The 15522-nt window shown below is 39.4% G+C and overlaps 1 protein-coding gene across 1 annotated transcript; it reads right to left on the reverse strand.

The window, feature by feature from the left end:
- Window positions 1–3201: 3201 nt before the first annotated feature.
- On the reverse strand, window positions 3202–15045 carry syt9a (synaptotagmin IXa). The gene is made up of 8 exons (XM_055154674.1): window positions 14898–15045; window positions 12246–12479; window positions 12005–12140; window positions 11126–11681; window positions 5598–5718; window positions 5325–5496; window positions 5014–5143; window positions 3202–3270 (listed from the first exon to the last, which is right to left on the reverse strand). Exons 1-8 carry the CDS (start codon window positions 15043–15045, stop codon window positions 3202–3204), a joined length of 1566 nt encoding a protein of 521 aa, XP_055010649.1.
- Between the last annotated feature and the right edge of the window lie 477 nt (window positions 15046–15522).

Consider the following 15522-nt stretch of genomic DNA (forward strand, 5'->3'; position numbering starts at 1 on the left):
TTGTCAACAATTTCCTGCTTGCTTTGCAATTTGTGTATATTTTTGTTACTGACATGCATCAAAACATCTTAATTTAAATTTCCAATCATAAGACGGCTTGTAAGTTTCCCCATGTATGTTTCAAATATGGAAAGTTTTCCTCCATTGGTTGCAAAGAGGTCACTTGGGAATACTGTGCAGGAGCCATGTGGTGGTCAGTGGTGATGACATATGCACTGCACCTCATAATGATGTACAGATGAAGCGAGAAGACACAGAGACACAGTTCCATAATAATGGACACAAATTCTACTGGACTGTTGAAATTTATAAAATGCATAAAATGGGGATATGTGAAGCAAGATTTACAATTTACACATGATATACAATGTAGTGTTACTCTTTATTTATCTTCAATGTATGTACAAATATGTACCTGCAGTGATTTTTTTTATCCACTAGAGTGCACCATTGGGCTAGTAGACCTCATCCTAAAGACAAAAGAGCTTAAACCTTACTGGTTTGGTTTTCCAAAGAGATGATGACATAACTTTACCAATATATTTGAGAGTCCATTCATATTTTATTTCAAAACATTATATTTTTCTCTCTCTTGAGCTATTTTGCACCCTCGCTGCCTTCATTGCATTTAAACTCTTAGGTGTGGTGAAGAATGTTAACATGGCTGCACTGCTGCTCACATAGTAGTTATTACCATATCACAGCATCTATTTCTCAAAGAGCCAGATCATTAGCCCTGCCGGACAAATGATCTTCTTATAGCCCACAGAGGCAGGCCCAGTTTATTTGTCAGTATGTCATATACCAGAGAACATTGTTTGGAGCACAAATGTGCTCTCAGTGTAGCCTTTCCTTAACCAGAATATCTATAGAATCTGCTATAATGATACATGCTATAGATCTGTTTCACTGCCCAATAGCTATGACATGATCTTGTGTCCTGTGTCTTTGAACCACTGCTGTTATGGCTAATGCATTTCACCAGCAGAGAATTGATTGTGTTGAAAATGAGCTACTATATGGAGCAGTGGTTTGTTTACCGATTGCCTGGAGCAGATCCTGTCCCTGTGCCCCACCTGATGGGAGCCGTGATTACAACCCGGCCAGACACACACAGGCCACATGGATGCTGTCGGCTACACTTAACACTCACTGCAGCAGCCTAGCACAAATTATATCATGGCACCACCTTTCGTTTCTTTTTGGGCTCCTTTTATCTTTCTACAAAAATACTGATCAATAGCACTTTCAGCAGATAACTTCATCCATCCTTCTGGCTCACCCCTTTCTCACTTATAGCTGACTGATTTGTTGTATATCTGTATATCTTTTTGTCTACGCCTGGCATGTGGCTCCCTATGGTTAGATTGTGACCTTTTCTTTCAAGGATACTGCTTTTTACCACAGAAAATCATTAATAAAAACATCTTAGCAATAATGATGCCACATTACTTTTTTGGGTGTACTGGCTTTTAGGGTTGTAATTTGTATGCACCTATTGGTATTCTAATTCAATTTGTTTTTGTAAAGCTCACAGTCACAGCAGTAGCCTCTTAGGGCTTAACAGGAACATTGATTTAACCAGTAGAAAGTTAGAAAATGCAGCTGTGAAACAGACATTGGTCAATAAAACTAGCTGTGGTTTATGACTGACAAAAACTGAAAATCATACAGTATTATCATCTATTAGTTACAATGTGAGGGCATTCTGACTTTTTTTTTTTTTTTTACTTGGCTTGGGATTATCACAAAAACTACATTTGCTTGTGAATCCATGCAGCAATTTTGAATTACAGATAACAGAACCCTAAATTATGTTCTGATTAAAAAGAATTGCATCAATTAACAAGTCATTTTTGCTATAGTCCAGTACAGGCAAATAGATAATTATTATCTTATAATGGTGAGAGGAGTGCTCAGATTCAGCCTGTACCTGTATCTGGATGAGCGTATAGCCTACAGATATGTGTCATACTCAGCTCCCACTAACAGGCCGTTAACAAGCAGCCCACCCACACACCTGTGCTTCCACTGTGACAGCCCACTCCCACCCTCTCCATCAGCTCAGCATGCATCATCATCATCATCACACAGGTAGGACCAATGTAATCAATGGGTCAGAGAAATTATGGGTTAAGAAGTACTTTTGGGTGTGAAGACACCGGGGATCTATTTGACTCTGTGATCTGTATTATTCATCACTCAGCCCTCAGACCATGGTGAGTTATGAGCCTTCGTAAAAACATGAGTCAGACTACTCAACGTCTGATTGGCACTCAGACAGATGTGAAGAAAAATACAGCAGCAGTGAAAACAGCGTGTATTCCAAAGTGTCAGTAAGAAATATGTACACAACTTGACCATGGATCACAAAGAGAAACCCTCTGTGTATAGGAAACACTTAGTTATCAGTCTCATGTGACTCTACACTACTACAATTAGCTCCACTGACTCTAAAGCCCATACCTCAATGTAAATAAGGCAATCTGTGAAAATCAGAGTCAGATTAAATGGGCCAGGCTAACCAAAATGATTTATTTATGCAGTGTTATATATTATATTGATTATTTAAAAGTGGAAAACATTGGAAGATATCTTTCACTAAATTTCTTGAATGACTGTCAGTGTGAGCGGTCACACAGACATCTTACCGGTCACTGCCCAGAGTGTATGCCTGTGACTCTTACAAAAATAAGTGGCGGGACAAGAATGACCCATAGCCAGCTTAAAGAGAGTTTGTGGAACTATCTTTATTCGTTGTACATTTAACAGATTGCCACACAAGTACTTTTCTCAAAATGTCACCGCATATCAATCGACAAAACAAGACATCAGACTCCCAGTACAAACACATACAAACAGAAAAATATCCAACCCATAGCCTCATGCACCAATTCACCACTGAATAAAAACAGACAGACTCATCTCGATAAAACAAAAAACATATAATGTAAAAACAAATGTTTGTTTAAAACCCTAATAAAAGCGGACTTAAAATGTCTGCACATCTTTTCATTTCTTCTTTTCTTTTTCTCATGGGACATTTCAGAAAAGACAATATCCACATTTTCAGCCATTCAACATGCAACTGACCCAACAACAACAGTGTCCTTATTGGATGTGCACATTCTCCATAAATGTACAGCAGCACAGTCCCAGCTCCAGTCTGATTGGTGACCTTTCACTGTTCACCGCTCTGGGCTACGGGGACGGAGGAGTCTTCAGGGAATTACATGATCCTCCCTGGCTGCTACCTGTAGTTCCCTGGTACTGTCATAGACAAACACATGTCAAGAGAGTTACATATAGGCAGAAAGTTCAATATAGTTAATGATCTAAATGGAATGTCTAAATGTCATTGTCATTGCAAGACTAGAATGTTCACAGTATGGTATATATAGTATATAACGTATATATATGATACAGGCAAAGCTGATAATCAGGCACATATGTCTGGACATCCTATAGAATGCCTGAAACGACCAGGCAAAGTAGGAAATTAATCATTATGCTCAACTTTGCCCAGGCATTGTATAGAAAACCAAAACACATTTAGGCAGTGTAGACAATATCAATTCATTTCCTACTTTGCCTGGTCATTTTAGTCATTAGAATGCCTTGAAGCCATTTTGATTCTATTTATACTCCAAAAAAGTACAAATCATTTAAAGTGTTTTTTTCATCTGACTGTTTACGTCACATCAAATCAACTTCATCTTTCAGGACATTTCATAAACCAGGGCTAACAAGGTTGTATACTGTAATGATACATAAATTCCTGATGCCATAATGCAGTACTGTGGAATAATCACAAACACGCTATATGAAAAATCCTAAATCTGCCATATGCTTATTTGATATTGTTCATTTTTAATTGGAAGCATTGATCATAGTATCAAAATATTCAGGTTCATGATGCACTATCTGTACTATCTTATGTGTGAATGCATATACTACTAGCAATGAGGTGGTGTCTTAGTATCTCCCACAGTAAATCCAACTAAACCCATTGTGTCTCTTCTGCCTTTAATGAGATACAGCCTTGACATTTGACTGGCAGTCAGGGTTGAGGATAATCTCCAGATGAACAAAATGTACTCTTTAAAGCGCTTGTGATGGGCATTAAGATCATACATGTGTGTGAAGAAGTCTCACTGAAGAGGACTTTGTAAAGCATAACTCAAGGTGAACTTCACAAGCTGAAAATAGTGTTTGTATTTGATTTCTTCATAACATAACTAACACATTCTGCCTACACTACAAGTCAAATGATCTCTGAAAGACAACACATCTGTTTCAGACTGCAACATTGTAGAAGTGTATTTCCTTATACAAACAGAAACTGTGCCACAGGACTGTGTTTCATTCACAAAGCAGGGAAGAGGAGGCCTTCTAGGAAATCCCCTTAACAAAAAAGCTTACCTGGCACCTCACCCCTCCCACTACTGAGCATCTATTTTTACAAAAACATAAATGGTACAACCGTTTCAAATCGCTTTATACCCCCTCTACCACAACTGTGTAGTGACTCTGTCTGCAGCAGTGAGAATGAGGCTATAAGCAATAAAATCATAGAGGCTGACAACCCACTCTGTAACACCTTAAAATAACTACACTTTAATAGTCATAATGAACCAATCTATTAATAAAAAATACTCAGGCTTACTAACTACTTAATTAATACCCTAACCCCCTAATTCCTTGATGAAGTTGTTACTTAGCTCATATTTTTCTGTTCATTATGAATTAGGTACTATTTCATGCTTCATTAAGGCTAATTAAGGTATTGTTATTATAAAATGTAACTCAATTTAATATTGTATAAAATGCCAAACATAAAGGGCTAATAAAACATACAGAAATAGTAAACTATTATACTGTAAGAGCCTCATTGCAGCACCTCATCTGTGCATTTATTTCCATTTGACATATTGGGTGAATGTATTGCATATTCTGCTGGCCCTTTATATAGCCCCAGATAGGCCTGTCAGATCACCTGTCAGATGCACTCACCTCCACCAGGGGATGCCAGTGAGCGACAGGTTTGCGTGGATATGTGAGCATTTCATTCCAGTGATCTCGACCGAGGCTGTCTGCATCGTTGCCAACTCGACACACTCCGATTACTTCATTATGGCCCACTCTGTTTGTGCCAAAGACAGAGAGAATGTGTTCATGAAAAAGACGCATTCTTAAAACCTATGAAACAGATCCTTAAAAAGCTCTCATCAATAAAATGCATGCAATTTAATTAAATCTTAGTGTTTCTTGGATTTATAACCCATGTAAAAGGTGCATGCATAGTAATAAAAATAGATGTTAACCGGTCATAGTCCATCACTGCAATCAAAAGGCTGATCTGCTCGATGTTTTCTGGAGGCACATCAAAGACAATGGCCTCATTATAAACGGGATTGAGCGTGTTCCTCTTCGTAGACGTCTTCCTCTTCTTTAGTCGCCGGCCGTCGCACATTAGAGAAACCTTCACATATGGATCTGGGGATGTAGTGAGGGGAGATGAGAGGGTAATGCTCATATATATTCATGATTACTGCTCTAAAGCACACTGTTTACATGCAGTCACACTTTCTAATTACCAGAAGCACCAGTGATGTCCATAGCCTTCAGATTACGGGCCTTTATCATGGTAATAGTGAGTCGGCCTGCTGTGGGCAGGTAGCAAAGAGAGAACATCAGGTCTCCAAGATCCACATTATCCTGAAATACAATGAAACATGCACAATTATTACAAAAATGCTTATGCTATGGTAATATTAACATTGAGAAAAAAATACTGTAAATATATATGCATATATACAGTATTTTGTCAAGCTATATATAAACATATTGTTACAAAAAATCAATAGTTTTATATGCAATGAAATGAAACTTCCTCTCACCATTCACCTATTTGTGGTCTAACATCTGGATTTGATTTGAACCATGTTTCAACAAATGCCACTGTGTTAACCTGTCAGGAGCAGTGATTTTGATCTTGAGCTAGGTTTGGTCAGGATTATCATGGATGATTTTACGTATTGTGCATGTTTTGGCTGGCCACACAGAAATCACTGAGTGACCCAGGAGTCGGACCCGGAACATTCTTTCTGTGAAGCACAAGTGTTAGCTACCAGTTTCCTCCAGTTGCACCATGTTTGATAGACACTACCCCCTGTAGACTGGAGTCACATTCCAAGATCTGCAGGGCTGTGACCCTGTCTACAGCACAATGCCGCCCTGGTCAAACACACCCTATTTCTATTAGGGATGGGCATTCGATGAAATTTTCTTAATCGATCGTCGGAAGAATTAACGATCGATTATCGATTAATCATTAACGTTTTTATATTAAAATTATCATCATTATTATTACTATCTGCACTACTAATCTGCATAAATAAATTCAACTTTACGACATATAAACCGTAACGACTCTAGAGCCACATCGATCCGTTTGACATTATAATGTGTTTAATTCTGTTTTGCGCAACTCTCACAGAAACATGAAACTTAAAACCGCATCGCTAATTTGCATAAACTAAGCGAAGATAAAACTGCAGCTCTTGTGTCGCTGATGCGGTCAATTTCTGTAGGATTAAAAGACATGATTCAGTGGAATACAGGTTAGTGTGACCATATTTGCGTTTGTCAAAACCAGGACACCGTACAGGAGGTGGGAAGTGGGGACTCGTCATCGACATTGCGCGACTCTCACCTGGTAAAGCTTTTTCCCACTGGACACAGAAACATATGTTCCTGCTTTGTACACTGTGCACATGGACTCACACTTGTCCCGAACGCAACGGAAAGCGTGGAATTTCTTGTACAAGTCATCGTTAAATACACATTTGTGCTTCGGTACGCTGCAGACTGACCGACTGTTTGTGTCTCGCTCCTTCTGAGTGCAGAGAGACTACATGTACGGACCCCTGTTTGGTCACGCTACGCACAGCAACCTACATTCGGTTTTGTCGATTAAAATTAACGTAATCGATGAAATTCTTAATGATCAATTATCGATTAATCATGCCCATCCCTAATTTCTATATATCTTTATATATCTGTATGTGGTTCTTGTACTTCACTTTTTGCCCACTAACTTGTACCCTGCTTAAGACATTCTCTGTACCGATTCTTACAGTTTTGTAGAATATCAGAATGTTTTGCTAATTGAAATAAACCTGGACATTGTGAATGCATATCTTTCACAATCACAAGAGTCTGTGCTTTCCCTTGGACATCTGATCTGCTGTCTCATTGTCAGAACCCTTTTCTATTATAGCCCACACCTCCATCTGCCACACACCTACAGTAACAGCGTGCACGTTTCAGAGAGAGACCAGTGTGGAGCTGGGAGAGGCAGCCGCTTGCTTATCACATGCTCTGAAAATAACTCCACTACAGAGGTGAGAACCAAAGCACACTATACTGTCTGCCTCATACAACCACTCCTAGAACCAAGCAAATGGTCCAGTTGTGTCTACAGTCACCACTTTATACTAAAACTAGGGGTGTCAAATTATCGCGTTAATTGCGATTAATTAATTACAGTCATATTTAGCGTGTTATGTTTTTTAATCGCGTTAATCTCATTTTTAATCTCCAACATTACTGTTTCTGTATGCGAGTTGCTTTATTATAAAACCTGTTTTTATGTGTTGTTGGGACAACAACACACACACACAAAAAACACGTTTATAAATTTTTTTTATTTCGGTAATTCCACTCATTGCCGGAAACCCACACAAAACGCGCGCAGTAAGAGCGATGTAAATGTCATGTTCACGTTGGCGGCGTCAGTCGCACAATGGACGAGGTCGAAGAGCCAGTAGAACAGAGGCAGCAGTGCACAGGTAAAAACACATTCGTGTCTTGGAAATTCTTCTCCCGATGTGAAATATAAAAGAAAATAACTAATATAATATCGCCTACAACTTAAATGTCACTGGTGAAAACAACCTGCATAGGCTCATGTCTGCACTACTGTTCTATACACAAACACACACAAACACAAACACACACCTTCATCATCGTCATTAACCTGAGAACGCCGGACCACGTTTCCTTCCGTAGACACTGCGCGGACACCGACGTGCTCCCGTGAGCCGCGTGTGGATCGTGTTTTCTCGCGTACGCTGCGTAAACCGCGCTTCCTCCTGTGCGCCTCTAAACCAGAACTAACACCAAGACTGAAACCGGGACTAATCCAGTCCAGGACTAAACCAGGACTAAACCAGAACTAAAACCAGAACTAAAACCAGGTCTAACCAGGACTAAACCAGAACTAAAACCAGAACTAAAACCAGAACTAAACCCAGGTCTAAACCAGGTCTAAGCCAGGACTAAACCAGGACTAAACCAGAACTAACACCAGGACTAAAACCAGGATTAATCCATTCCAGGACTAAACTAGGACTAAAGTAGGACTAAAGCAGGTCTAAACCAGGACTAAAACAAGGACTAAAACCAGTGATCTCATATATAAAGCATTTCTCTATCAATAATATTTTTAATATGGTTAAGGAAAGACTGGACTTTTTATTGTCTTTAAGTAGACAAAAGTTATTATGTTCAGATTTTCTAGTCTTTGCTACTTTACAGCAAACAGTTTCTTATTCATGGAGACTTGGGCTCAACAGCCAATTTGGAGAGATTTGTTAAAACAATAAATGACTTTATAAAGTCACTTTTTTTGTTCTATATCAGTCTTTTGATCTGCCACAATAATGTAATAATGAATTTAAATGAAAATACCTCAAATTGAAGACTTTTCTCAGCAATTTTTAGGTGAGATTAAAATGAGATTAATTAGATTAATTAATTACAGATCATAATTAATTAATCTCTCAATTTTTTTAATCGCATGACAGCACTAACTAAAACATACAATATAAACAGAGAGCTGACAGTCACAGAGTTCAGGTGTTATCAGAGCTCAAGGCATTTTCTGTTGCCTTTGAAAAATATTGTATATGGGTTTGGTTTTCTGTGCATCTGTTGGTACTGTAGTGTCAGCAACAGTGAAAGGAGTTTTACAAGATTGCACAGAGAGCTGTATTGTTGGTTAAAGACAGCGACACAGGAGAAGAAGATAGTGAACAAAGGTGGATGGAGTCTAACTGAGATGCTTTTGGATAGAATAGACTTATTTATATTTATATTTATTTACTTTATTTATTTACTTGTGTACATTTTAAAGTTTGAGGTGTCAAGACATCTGATCATCAAAGCCAAAAATGTTAAATTACACTTTAAAGAGCCTATATTGTACTATTTTCTGATCTTTTGTCAAAAACATACCTGGAGTTTTGTTTCATTCACACATTTAACCAAAACTCTGCATATTTAGGCTGAGTTCTCCTCTCAAGCTGAAAACACTCTGTTCCACTATGTGATGTCATGTAGTAATACAGGAAGTGCTCCACTTTGGTTTTGAACTCCACACACCTTCACTAGAATCATTTGGATAATTTCAGCCCTGTAATTCCCAATCTCAGCTAAACAAAAATGTAACTGTTAACCTGAAAACTACCAGTGGTTGACATCACCAGGTGGAGCAGAGTATTTAGATTTTTGGAGATGTAGACAGACTAATAATTAAAAGTTACTTAATCAAACATGTATGAATGAAACCAAACACAACTCCAGGTATGTTTTTGATGACAACATTATAACATCACAAGTCATTTTTGTGTAATATAGGGATGTTAATAATTATAATATTTCATCAGGCTCTCTCCAGATGGAATGTGTCAGCATCATATCACTGTGCCCAAAAATGTCCAAATGTTACAGTCTCTAAACCTTTTTCCATCTTGCCCAAGTAACTTTGTTGCCATATTTTAACCCTGATTGACAGATGGATGAGTGGGAAAGCTCATTACACTGAAATGGCTGCAGTGCAGTGCAGATATTTGCATACACTGTGAGAAGAAGGAGGCATGAGAAAAACATAGGAATTAAGACTTCAGCTAATTACATTTTATGTGACTTTTATTGCCCACATGTTCATGAGTTATAGTCATTACATAAATCACTTGTTTTAAATTCAGCTAATGAGTAGTTTAAACTAGTATCCATGATGTCCTTGTATTTTAGACAGTGGTTGGTCCCTATGTTTAAATGGTCATGTGAATGAATCCAAACCACATTGTGTGTATTATTGTATAAATGATTTTCTTCCCAGATTAAATGTTGACTGTATTATTATGTGTGAAAAGTTGAAGTGGGTCATGTTCACATTAATGATCAGACTCTACATTGTTCACTGTGTTTGTGAGTGACTGAACCAGAGCACGATGGTGACATGCAACAAGAATCGTATTCATCACACTCTTTACACTGCACCTTTCAATAGTGTAGAGTCACACTCTTTGTCAGAGGAAACTGAACTGCTGCAGTCTATAAACTCATGTCATTAAGACTAAGGGCAATCAATTCTCACCACTGGAGTTCTCTTCACTAAAGACGTGCACACACGTCTGCACACCACACATATCTGAGCTATTGCTGCTTAGCTTCAGGACTAACCTCACTTGTTGTAATCAAATACTTGTTCTTACTGAAGGAGACATGTGTAGAATATGAGAGACTAAATGCGTATTTATGCTTTCTGAGAGACTGGGTTTGACTGTGAGTCATTGCCTCAGAACATTTTTTCAAAGGAATATTTTTGCCTCAAAACCAAAGTCAAGTACAATGAGAGACATGACGATGCTCAAAGTTCGACTCTTTTTTCACCGCAGTGGGTTCAAAGTAACTTTACAGTAGTTTCAGAAGCTGTCAGTTTTTCTAAATGTGTTGAATCCATTTACAAGAAGAGACTACTATTTTATTTGAGTACATTTCTGAGGCACCTCTTCTTGCTCTGTTCTACAGTAAATGTCATAAAACCCAATGGCATTCCACGATTTATCCATGTTTTTATGCCTTTTATGATGACACTACATCAGATCAAACACCAGTGATAAAACATCATATGCACATTAATCTGATAGTCTGTGTGAGTGTACAAGAGCCTATTGAGGTAGTGCTGCATAATGAAAAATCTGTAGTATGGATGGCCCTTGAGATATAGTATGACACTTCACATTGTTTTGTTAGTGGAGGAGAGAGGCAGACTTACCGAGGAGACGTATTGGATATCACGGCACAGTTTGGTTTCCCTGGGGAAATCAGCAAGGTCCAGGAAGTTGTCCACCACCACTTGACCAATAATATCATGCCGTGAAAAGCGGTCAAAGTCGTAGACTGTAAAGTGAAGCTTACGAGTGGGAAGCTCAGAATATGCAACTGGGAACAGGAAGACCTCATCAAAAACTGGATTCAATGTTTTTCTATGGACTTTAGTTTGGTGCTTGGTCTTCCGGTCAGGCAGTAGGTAGATTTTTACGTAAGGGTCAGAAGTACCAGAGAAGTCCTTCGCAGGGAGGTCCTCAGCTTTATGAATTTTGACAATTAATTGTTCCAGGTCACAGTCAAATTTGAGGATAAAATGAAGGCATCCACAGCTGCCTCCTCTGCGGTTACCCTCATCACCCTCCAGGGAGCGCTGTTTGTACAGCTCAGGCTTTAGGCGCCCCAAACCAAGACCCATCCCAGTGAGAGAGTCCTGTCTCTGGAACTGGGCCACGTTGAAGTCTGGGTTAGACAGGTTCATGTGTCGGCGGATGGAACCTTGTCTGTAAACAAGACAGAGATCTGTTTTATTTATTTTAAGCCTCACCTGTGAAAGTCAACAACTTTTAAAGGACTTTTACAAATAACTGTAAGGTAATTAATACATAATTTCACTGATGACAAAACTCCTCAAACTACTGCTATCTCCACTATAATTTCTATAGATAGTAAGTAAAAGTGGCATGTTTTCACAGCTCAATACAGACATACAATTTTCCAACAGTATCAGTTATGTCAGTAGTCTCATGACTTGTGAAATGGTTAAATGTGTATAAAACTGTGATGTTACTGAACTGAATAAAAGTATTTTATAAGAAGAAATTACCCATTTGATGATGGCTCCGTGGTCTGCCGCTGTATTCGTGGTGTGGTGTGGACTCCATTCTCCCTAGTCTTGCACTCAGCATCCAGCGGTATGTCTGGAGATGTGTGACTGATCTTCATGGCTGCTTCAGGGGCGGCTTTGACCACAGGGGGCGGGGACATGGGGGACATAGGAGCCTCCACAGACACCACTGATGCCACTGGAGTAGGCTCTCGGGCCATGGAGCTGTGAGAGGACTTACGGCGGTTGTGTGCAGGGGGGTCTACTGCTGTGTAGACGGGCTGCCTCGGGGCAGGCTGGGGGGGTAGGGGGCTCAGGGTGGGGATGAGGTGTCCTGTGGCATCTTTGATGGTTGGAGATAGGCCCCGCTCCCTCCACGGGATCCAGCACAACTTCCATGATACAAAGAGAGACACTCCAAACAGGGCAAGGCCGCAGGCAGTGACTACCAGGGACAGCAGGCTCACTGACACATCTAAGGCAAGGAAAAGAAGCAGGAAGTATGAGCCAAGAGTGACCCCACATTACAGGCTTATGAATAACATTCAAATAGAAGAAAGAAAATAGAAATACTCAAAGTAAGGGCATGTTCTTGCCCCACTTATCTGGAATAGTTTAAACTGGGAGTAAGATGTATGATATTGGACTAGTACCACATTACTGCATGCAGCCCTGTATATGGATGATTTATTGAACAGACAGTTAATTGTTGAAGAAAGCTGATTAGATTCACTGTTACTGTTTTTTCAGTTTCCTGTAAAATCACACTACCTAATCTGGTAACTAGTATACAGAGTGTATGGACTGATGGATCTGTAGTGAATCCTATGCAATAGCTTTTGTTGAGTTTCCTGGTTTTCTTTTTCTTGTATGTGTTTTTTTTCCCCTCCTACCTTTGAAAAGATTAGTCAGGATTAGTATAATATTCTGATAGGAATGAAATCTCTTATCAGCCCCTCACATGCAATGTCTCATATGCAGTCATATTTCATCCTCCTCAGTGATAACACAAGAGGAATTATGTGTTTGAATCAAAGCAAGATATGGTTTTTCGTTCTGTATCTTTAGGAAACCAATGTCTTTACATTAGTATGCAACCCCAAACCTTTATATGTCACCTTAGTGTTACCAACTGTTTAGACTTAGACCATAAACCGTTTCAGTGAATAAATAAGCATTTTTGGCAATTAAGAAATGCTCCATTATATATGTATACTCTGTAAAGCCTGTTATTGATCTTATGTTTAAAATAGTCAAAAGGAAAAAGTATCGACAGAGATTAAAATATGTGTCATAGACTAATGCCAAGCTTAAAGTGGCAAATGGAGGTTGAGAGTGTCAGCGCATGGCACTGAATAATTCTGCATTTATTTGCATCAGAGCATTGTTGTCAGCTATCACACAGAGGATATCTGAAGTTGACATTTCTAGACTATATGTTTTCTATGCATATAAAGCAGCTTAATGTATGCAGTCCATATCAGAACAATATTGAGTGTGTTCTAGTTTTACATAAATTTGAAGTTTGTTGGTCAATAAATGCTCTTTTTGTAATCATTTACAGAGGTGTACAATACGACTAAAGTTAAAATTACAGATATCACCAACCCATATTACTGTACCGTGTCAATGGAAATACATACACTAAATGCATCCATTCCTTAAAAAAGAAAGTGTAGCCTTTTGTCTATACACTGAGTAGTTTGCCGCCTGTTGGTTTAAATCTTGCTTTTCAGTTTAAAGTTTCATCTTAAACAAATGAGCTCAAGTTCAGACAGTAAGGGGAGACCTATTCCTCTGAGTAGACACAGTATTGGTTGTATATGATTCCAAAGGGATTCTAAAGCAGCACCTCAGCAGACTGCCTGTGTGTGGGCACCAGAGTGCTCCTCGCAGACAAAGTGTCCTTTCTGAGCTCTCATTCCTTCAGCCCCAGAAGATGTGTGAGGAGAATGTGCAGAAATGTGAAGGACTTGTCGTGTGGGGACACTCAGCTCACAGTTTGGCAGGCTGCAGGAGCGCTGCTCGGGTGGTGGGGAAGTACAGTCCTGAAGGATTTAAAGACTGGATTATAAAAAGAAAATGTAGTGGGCCTATTTTCAAGCACAGGACCTTAGGAGGTGCAATAGTGTAGGAGGCCAGGGAGTGTTGAAAAGGCAATGTTTTAAGTCTCACATTTTCTATGTGTAAGACAAAACAACTACAAATGTGTTGTTTAAAATATATTCACCTAATACAAAAATAATTTGGCTTGTGTTAACATTTGCAGCAATAAACTTAGGTATTATGTTAACAAGAGATTGCAAAAAAAGTGTTGGATCTCCATTTTTTATTTATTTTTTAAGCTAGATTTAATTTCAGTTATCTATTGCATTTTATCAAAGCATATTACATAATTTACAAATTCATCACACCAGTCACACCATGCAAGATTGAATTGGCCTTTAAAACAGCTCAGAATATATGAATAGTTAAGAAAAGGTAGCCAAAAGGGCAAAATGGTCTCATGCTGATGATTAATCTGTTTTTTTAATGAATGAAATGAGGTGAGCGACTACACGAACATGAATCTGTGCTTGTGCTCATAGTTCACTCTAGTGGTGGACATCACTTGCACCTCCTCTTAGCGGTTATACAATGTGCACTCACCTGTTAGCTGCATGCACGGGTTCCCGAGCACGGGAAGATTTGATCTGGTGTAACTATAAATAGACATAAGGCTTAGAATTGGAATAACTAATGAACCACACTGACTGAGCTGTTTCAGTACTATGCTGTATATGATAGTAGTAAAATCGCAGACATAGCACACGACTTTGGCCCCACTTCCACTTCAGTTCACCTCAATGGCTTAGGAGTGCGTGTGTAAAAGCAGAAGAGATGGTCTCCTCACCTGAATCCGAGTAACGTGGCCTGGCGAGGTCTCGGAAATAGTAGGTGAAATCCAGGCAGCTCTCGTTCGGCACTTCGCCCCTGGAACAAAGGTCTGATAGGAGTTCAAGTGCTTTTCGACAAATCTCGTCATCTTTGTCTCCAGGCATTTCCCTCCACCAGCATCCTTAAAAATGAAGAGTCTCGTGATTCACCAGCGCGTCCCCTTTACAGTTTCCTATTACAATACTATGCTGGCACGGGAGCACTTATCCAGAGGCACGCCTACCCAAACGATCCAACCGACAGCTACAGTGAATTACGATACTGAAAGTGCCTCATGAAATAAAACCCACTTGACAAATAAATAGAATATTTTGACTTAGTTTTGGGTTATGTCAGCGCTTTCACTCCGCTTGCCTGATTGAGAGCCACCGGTTGAATCCACGCGTGGTCACTGCGGCGTCGTGCGCTTTCCATGGTGCTGAAAGACTATGCGCGCACACGCGTTGCAAAGCCGGACTTTCGCTACTGTGAATTCCCGCAGGCGGCCAGTCAACTCTCTCTCTCTCTCTCTATCTCTCTCTCTCTCTCTCTCTCTCTCTCTCTCTCTCTCTCTCTCTCTCTCTCTCTCTCTCTCTGTCTCT

Source organism: Boleophthalmus pectinirostris, unplaced genomic scaffold (assembly GCF_026225935.1).
Source record: "Boleophthalmus pectinirostris isolate CB_2022bp ecotype Guang Dong unplaced genomic scaffold, ASM2622593v1 HiC_scaffold_19, whole genome shotgun sequence".
Taxonomy (NCBI): domain Eukaryota; kingdom Metazoa; phylum Chordata; class Actinopteri; order Gobiiformes; family Gobiidae; genus Boleophthalmus; species Boleophthalmus pectinirostris.